The sequence below is a fragment of the Dendroctonus ponderosae genome, unplaced genomic scaffold (genome assembly GCF_020466585.1).
Source record: "Dendroctonus ponderosae isolate FM_Combo_2020 unplaced genomic scaffold, Dpon_F_20191213v2 Dpon_F_20191213_1, whole genome shotgun sequence".
In the NCBI taxonomy this organism is placed as follows: domain Eukaryota; kingdom Metazoa; phylum Arthropoda; class Insecta; order Coleoptera; family Curculionidae; genus Dendroctonus; species Dendroctonus ponderosae.
In genome coordinates this window covers 37,697,132-37,705,326 of record NW_026017110.1, presented here as the reverse complement: position 1 = coordinate 37,705,326, position 8,195 = coordinate 37,697,132, and the positions used below count along the sequence as shown (strand labels likewise).

At 32.6% G+C, this 8,195-nt stretch overlaps 1 protein-coding gene across 2 annotated transcripts in view; it reads right to left on the bottom strand.

Annotated features, from left to right (window-relative positions):
- The window catches only part of LOC109533465 (protein kinase C and casein kinase substrate in neurons protein 1), a 58,163-nt gene that overhangs the window by 41,728 nt on the left and 8,240 nt on the right, over nt 1-8,195 (bottom strand). The window contains exon 1 of one of the 2 annotated variants that reach the window (XM_048661403.1): nt 6,389-6,621. The exons of the other annotated variant lie outside the window; for it this stretch is intronic. Within the exon in view, the coding sequence (XP_048517360.1) occupies nt 6,389-6,417 (29 nt within the window). The 5' untranslated portion in view covers nt 6,418-6,621. Of the gene's footprint in view, nt 1-6,388; nt 6,622-8,195 lie in introns of those variants that run through there. 2 annotated transcript variants of the gene reach the window in all.

Sequence of the window (8,195 nt, the reverse complement as noted above, 5' to 3'; positions counted from 1 at the left end):
GTTGAATTGGCTCAAGAGCTAAAGCCGGAAGACCATGGGCACCGAAGAGCTTATGTTGATTGAATTTAGAACAACGAAAATTGGACGGTGATTTTTCTGTTTGGTGTGTATTGTGGGCTGGAGGCATCATCGGACCATTTTTCTTCGGAAATGCAGTTTGCTGTTGCAGCAACTTGTTGGTGCCAAAAAAATGGCAACAGCATGTGGTTTCAACAGGACGGTGCAACATGCCAAACAGCCATAGAAACTGTTGAATTACTGTACGAGTCATTTCCTGGTGTTATTTCTCGTTTTGGAGATCGGCATTGGCCGCTCAGATATGCGATTTAACGCCTTTGGACTTTTTTCTTTGCGGTTTTCAGTTTCAGTCACAAGTTTATATGAACAAACCAACAACGATTGAAGCCTTAAAAGATTAAATTCAACGTTGTATGTCTGAAATATGAAATGTTTCAAACTTATGCCACAAATATATGTATGTTTTATTTAAAATTAAATTCGTCGTTCTTATTGGAACACCCTTTATATACCGGCATATAAAATAGATTGTGCGGAATATTTTAGCATTTTCAGTGAAATAAAACTAGAACAACAAACTGAGCTAAGCGTGATCTCTAATGAAAGCATTAATAAATATTAATCATACCCCATTTACAATTCCACAGAATGAACTACCAATAGCAAGCTAGAAAAAAAAATTAATTAACATACATATAATAACGGTTAAGACACGACTATGAGTGTAGTCAAGATTGTTAGCGTCCGGTATGAATATCGCAGGGTTTAAGTACTTTTTAACTACCCTTGCACCATTCAACTGTTTAAAAAGAGTGTTTAAAAAAAATCTTAAATTTTAAATTTAGAAACCTTTGAGCAAAAGAAGCTGAAAAGCTAAGAAAGAATTTAAAAAATTTAATCACCGGTGTATTTATGAGCTACCAATAGTATTGAATGTGAATAGAGCAATTGTACAAATAGAGCTTTTGACGACTTGCGAATTGAAAAAGAGCCCAATGAGTTTCCTCTGCTCCCAGTTCCGTAAGTTTCTATGCAGCAGCGTTAAAAGACTAGTTACCATGTATCATTAAGCATACTAGAAGATAAACAGTTAATAATATGAAACGGAGATGAGAATACCACAGCAGAGCTTTAACGGTGCTTCATTCTTGGACGCGTTTTTTCAGCACAAATCAATGCTGAAATTTGCTTATTGAATTTGCTCAAATTCGAATATCTCTGAAACTTTTAAGAATTCCATATGCCTGTTAATGCCGGATATGTCCGCTTTCTGATTTTACATTAGCCGGAATCGAACTGAATTGTTCCTTGAACTAACAAATATTTTATGGCATTTAGAAGGATACCAAAAAATATTTTCAGTGCCTTTTACATCGCAACCTTTTTCAAACATAAATACTTTTAAAATCCTCAATATTCCTGTTATTTGATTTATTATTATTATATTCAAATGTGTTTAATTGATTCCCTTAAATATATTTACTCAAAATTGAAAATATTTTAGAGATAATCACAGAAAAGTATTCGATTACAAGAAGCCATTTAGGTGTAAACAGAATGTTCTGCACACCCTGTAAATTAAAGAATAAACGTATTCGTGAGGCGTTTAAGAACGGCCCTTAAAAAATACATCTTTGTAATGTAGTCAAGTTATAAAAGCATTATTCCACCACTCTCCTAAAGCTATGAAAAAGACTGCAGATATTGATGAACTATACGGGCAATTGAAAGCACTTATAAAATCAACCATTAAGACTGAACTAGCCTGCGAATAAAAAAAATGTGTGCATTTGATTTCTAAATACTCGAGCATAAGATTTACTGTAAATTGCACACTTTCATCGGACAACGTGATTTTTCTGAGAATCGGAATGTGGGTCAAGTTTGATCGAAATAAGATGTAACAGAAAACTGTCAGAAGATTTCGACGATTTGCCTTTCCACGACCGAACCTGGTTTTGCAAAACAAGACTTGCGAGTCGGTTTAAATTAACTCTCCATATGTAAAAACTTGATTTTGCTTTCAACTATGGGTCAATAAACTTGCCAATAATTTAGGTTCAACGTGTACAGTGCAGAAACAGTTTATAGAAAATCGAACGTGATTCGTTTCTATTGAATTTGCATTCTAAGACGACATTCAGTTTTCTAATCTATTGTTCATTAAAAAGAGTCGTACACAATTCCCCACAAAACATCTTCAATTTATTAATCAGGTTGAATTATATAAAATGAACTGCAATCCAACGAAAACTCACTGGTGGTGACTTAAATTACTTTGAAAACATTATTTATAACTCCCTAAACAGTGTTTAAAGCTCTGGCCTACCGAATAATATTTTATATTTTTAACAGTGTCGAACGGATTTTACAATATACCTAAATTTAATTTTATTTGCTTCATAAACACTGTGTTCGTAATGTGTGTAAGTACTTTATTGTTATTGTATTGTTTATTTATGTCTTACTAACTTTTATTATTGAACTATTCAAAGCTATATTTGTTCTCCAGTTAACTGATAAATATTATGGCATTTTAATATTTCTGTTAGATTTTTGCGTTTTATCTATAACTTTGTGTTCTAGTTTAATTTCGTCCAAAAGCAATATTAGGTCTTCGTTTGAAACCTCTAGTTCTCGATATACAGTCTACGTGTTGGTAAGTTTATCATATTTAAACAATACTTTTGCAAATTTATTTCTTTTTCAATTTCTGAAAGGTAATTGCGGCCTTAATAGTTCCATAAATTATGGAACTAATTTAATATTTCGAAATATTTCCACAACAGTGTTGTGTAAGTTTTACCAATACGTGTTGTATTCGGAAAGTGCAAAATTATGTAGGTTTTATAAAATAATGGACTATTCTATCAAAAAAATACCTAACTCTACATTGCGTAAATGTAGTTGCTATCGACACATAAGGAATGCTAAGGCAACAAACCAGAAATCAAACTCAAATCAATAATTGGTCATGTATTCAGACAAGAGTTGATAGACTTATTAAAAGGAAAAAAAAACTGTAGCAAAACCTGATAGAAACAAAATGACAATACACCAATTGTGGTGTATTTAGAAAAACTAACAAACATAATCTGGGTGGCTTAGCAGACACTCAACAATACATAAATATTAAACAAACCGTGGGACTTGATGTAATAACAAATGGGGTCTTTAAACAATAGCATAAACACGTTAATATTACCATTAAAACCAGACCTGCTGACGTCTAAATGTTCAAAACTCTAGTGGATAGTCAAAACCAAGGAAAGGTCCAATAGATCAATACCTGTTTTACTGTTATTATGTAAATTGGGTGTGTTGGTAAACTAATATCGCATAGATAATTTAATACAGATTTTTCAAAATAAACCATTTTGAAACCTTCTACTTTTACTAAGATCTGGGGATGCAAATCATGCAAATGAAACATAAACAACTACTCTAACACGAATTAAAAAGGAATATTTAACTTACTCAAAGAAGAAAAACGCATTTGAATGGTGATTCGCCGTCGAGTGTGATGATGTCACTTCTTAGAAAATACAGTAATAGCAATAAAAATTATAATAATAATAAAATCTGCATAAAACAGCAGTGGTGAATAAAATTGAATAGAATGTATTTAATTTGAAGATGCCACTACATCTTAATCAGGATGATCATACACATAAAGTGGTTCCAATACGAAATTTTCAAGTTTACCTGCTGAGAGGACTGCCACTAAAGCTGTGAAAATAATTCACATCTCCAGGCTTGTACTTAATGTCCTCTGTAGCATATAGTTCCTCAATCATAATGTAAAGAGATAATAATTACTCTTTATTACTCAGTAAAAGGGAGATTAACAAATGGATGTTCTCTAAATAAGCACATAATCAGTGAATGTTTATATTTGTGCCTATGTATTTAGTAAAAGTATTTACAGATGACTTGCTATGCAGTGAAAACAACAACTACAACCAGGCCAGGTACGGTTATAATTAGTCGAATTTGAAATAGAGTAGTTATAGTAAGAAGGAAACACCGTTATTCGTTAACTGTTCTGTTCGTAATTTCTTTATTAAAAATGATGCTCTTACTGGTTCAAACCTAAAGTACAAGTAAATTTAACAGGCTTAATATAGAATCCAACATACATACAGAGCCTTGCAATTGATGCATGCAAATTGATTGCGATGTTCGCTCGAAAATGGGACTGACTAAGAGAAAATTGAGCATATTTGTAAATACTTTTGTAATCTAAAGCTAACATCTTTTTTAATGTAATTCAGGGTTGCTCAAAATTGACATTATTTTATTTACCAGTCCACTGGAAATTACTTGTATATCACAAAAAGGTTTGGGTTAGTTTGGGTTCTTTTTCTCGAAGAATTCGCTCTTGAGGTCTCTATGTGTACTTTTACCTTTGCTATCGTTAAGCAATAATTTAAATAGTTCAATATTGACTTACCAAACTATCAGTCTGGCTAAACATTACATACTTACAAATAAAATATTACGAACTTGCTTAATATAGGCGAATAGTACATTTGGATTTTGTTCATACATTATCACCAATAAGATGCAATCAATAACAACCAATGAATCCAGGCAGACATTTGTTGACAAACAGCAGTACAAAATTGAAAATGTATAACCACGTCGAACATGCATAAAGTTTAGCTTATTCGGGAAGACTCTTAATCGGTCAAATCTTCGACATAATAGACGCATGAAATCCACGGTGTGTTGTGTATTTTCAGTAAATTTATCCTTTTGCAAAGGTGAAGGTAACCGCAACTGAACAACCGATTTTTGAAGTCATACTGAAGACAATACTCATAAGCAATGATTAAATTTCCTGTTATCTGTTAATACGCCAGAAGAATAACTCCAATTCTAAATGACTCTGCATTTGTGTTCCAATGGAGAGTATTTTTCATAAAACATTCCCTAGAAAAGCATATAGGAATACACCAAAACAGGAGCCCAGAATCTTCAAAACTGCCGGAAAAAATATCATGAGTTATAAACTGAAAATGACTTTTCAACGAGACGACATATACAAATGTGTTAAAGATTATGTCAACAATATTGTTAACTACGAATAGTATGATAAAACTTCTATTATGTGGAAGAAAATTAATGAAACATTCTCCCATCTGTGATTTTATTTTATTAATCGAGTTACACAGTTAGGCTGAGTATTAGCTAAGAAGGTAGTTTATATACGTTATTCGTTTATTAAATGAGGAAGACCAGCCGAACCGCATTCCAAACACTATAAAAGGTCTTTGGGCGTAGCGTGAACATCACAGGAGATATTCGAAATTAAAAAAATAACACGTACACGATCTAAACACGAGCCCACATCTCTGATTTAGCGGTTTCGTTTCGAGATGGTGATCAATAAGCATCAGGGCGTCTTTAAAAAATATATTATTTGCCTATAAAAGTTATTATGAAATGTTATTCAAACAGAAAATTTATATTTGCATATTACAGATAATATTGTGACCATATTCCTGCCTTCTAAGTTTTACCATTTTCATTGAATTGGTGAAATTTGGTATTTTTTATCAATTTTTCGTAATTGAGAAGATTTAGGCCGCAAATAACAAAAATAAGATAACGGAAAATCCATAAGATCATTTCATTAAATTTGAAACGGAAACGTGTACTTTAAGATGATTACTTAAATATGTTTAACAAAAACTGAATGTTCATCACTCCAAATCAATTAGTTATGCTGCCGTTTTAATACCAGTTAATTTATACTATGTATATATAAAAAAAAGTGTTTCCAAACCGCCAAAAGAAACACCAGGATTGTTTCAGCTTTTCGAACAAGATATTGATAATACCTGACAAATATGGTAGTATTCTGCAGTTAGTAGGATTCTCTTGATAGTTTCCTGTCGGTAAATTTGACATAATTGGTTCAGGTTAAATAGGATATACACTTGGAATTGAAATGTGAATAATATTCCACCTTAGTCAGTAATTGATCGGTTATGGCTTAGTGCGCACTCGGAAATTCAGGTCATATCACAAGACCCGCATATTTTTTAATTGTATTTATTCACCTTATTAGATTGATAAAAATGGTCTCAATTTGCATATTTTTATTCAGATTTTCAGATTAGGCGATATTTAATTAGCTCTTTAATCAAAAATGATAAATATAAGCTAAGTGATTCTATTAATATTATTTAGGCTTATCTTACAAACAAAATCATTATATTAGGAGACTAATAATAAAGTAAAACAATTCTTGCAAATTTGGCACCCATTAAGACAATCCAATATAAAAAGTATAAATTGCCAATACCAGTTATCCAATTTGAAAAATTATGGCGAAAGTACGCGTAATAGTAAATAATCTTACCTTTCGTCATTATCCTTAGAGATCAGCATATTAAATTCCTAGCTTAAAGCAAGAAGTAACTAGCAGAATACACTTTTAGCGAACGTAACATATCACATATAAACAGACTGTCTCAACAGGACATTCAAGTGCCGATTTTTGAAGAGTAGTACCACATTTAGCATGGGTTCAAGCCCGGAGATGACTGCGTCCAGGCCACTGGTTTCACGGAACTCCACTTCTCTCAATCCTTTTACTTCGTTAGTCTAGTAATGGCGACGGTAAATTGGTATATTGTACAGGATGATCCAAGTAAAATATTTGAACAAATTTGTTCTATTATTGGGAAATTGAACTAAGGACTTGATGCGACACTTGAAAAGTTTTGAAAAATACTGAAGTGTAGAAACTGCATACGGATTTGAAAAATGTATCTGAACGAATCAAACTATTACCATAAGAAAAATAATGCGGCGGGTGAAGGCTTACGACCCATAAAACTGAAACATCTTGTACGTGATTTGAAAATGTATTTTTCTACGGAAGCCCTAGTTTATACTTAGTGTTTGCTGTACATACAGGGTGATTCAAAATTGGCGTCATTCCTTTTAAGGGGTGATAGAGGCTCCCTGGTGCCCAATTCTCGAGCTCGAGAGAACGTGAACGATCCCATCGCCGATGTGATCATTCCCTTCCCCGCCCTTTCTACTATGGTTTGAAAACCATATTCTCGAATGCATAGGAAACGATGTGGGAAGCGTTCGCGGAAAGCGTTGTTGCCAACAACTTTATCACGGAAATTCTACTCAAATTTACGATTAAGAGGCGAAGATTTATCTAACGGTCAAAGAATTGGCGGGCATTTCAAATAAAATATTAAAAATGTTATACCAGCTAAAGCTTGAAGCTGTTATACCAGGTAAATAGATATAATATATAAATATGACGTGAATAAATAAGCGTAAACTTGTAAAATTTTATTGAAATCGTTTGAATAAGCACCTCCCGCGGACTTCCAAGGGAACACATGTGGGGCCAGTGCTTTTGTTCTAACTTTCAAGAGCCCTCTAAGATTCCTAGAATTCTTGGGCCGAAAAGTATCTTGCGGTACCATTAGTTCTTGTTTGAATTCAACATCAAAATTATGAGCAACAACCCTGTTACTGTGTGCTAGTGTTTGAAATAATTTACCACGTAAGTGTTTCTCACAGAGCAGCGTCTTCGACCGTATCTGAATATTGATTTTCTATATTATTGACTTTACGTTTCGTATATTATATTTTTAAATGTATTTACCTTCCTTAATATTAAACTGGTTTTCTTTAGTATCTCTTTAAATTTAAAAACTGTTAATGCTTCATATAAAATATTATACACTTGTCTGTATTCATTCATTTATTTATTCCTATAATGATCAATTAAATCTATTTATTGTTGAACTGGTTGTTCAATTACTATTTCTATATTGCTTGAAGATAGGGCGTCAACTTTTCTATCAATTGAAGCACCAGCTGCTTATTCAGCCTAAAAAGCTTGACGAACTTGATTTAATTTATTTCCATAGCCTTCATGGGTTGACAAAATTGCCGTGGAGGATTTTCTTCTTGTTTCTCTGCATCTACAAGTTCATATAATCAGTAATACTAAAATAGTTTCTACTACAAGACACGATTCGAAACACAAAAACCTACCTTGAAGATTGTTGAGAACAATTCCATACAAGCCCGCTCTACTCTCTGTTAGAAAATCTCTTAAATTGCTTCTTATTTTATAAACACTCTACAGTTTTATTTATGAAATTCACTATTTCGAGTTCGAACCGAAATCA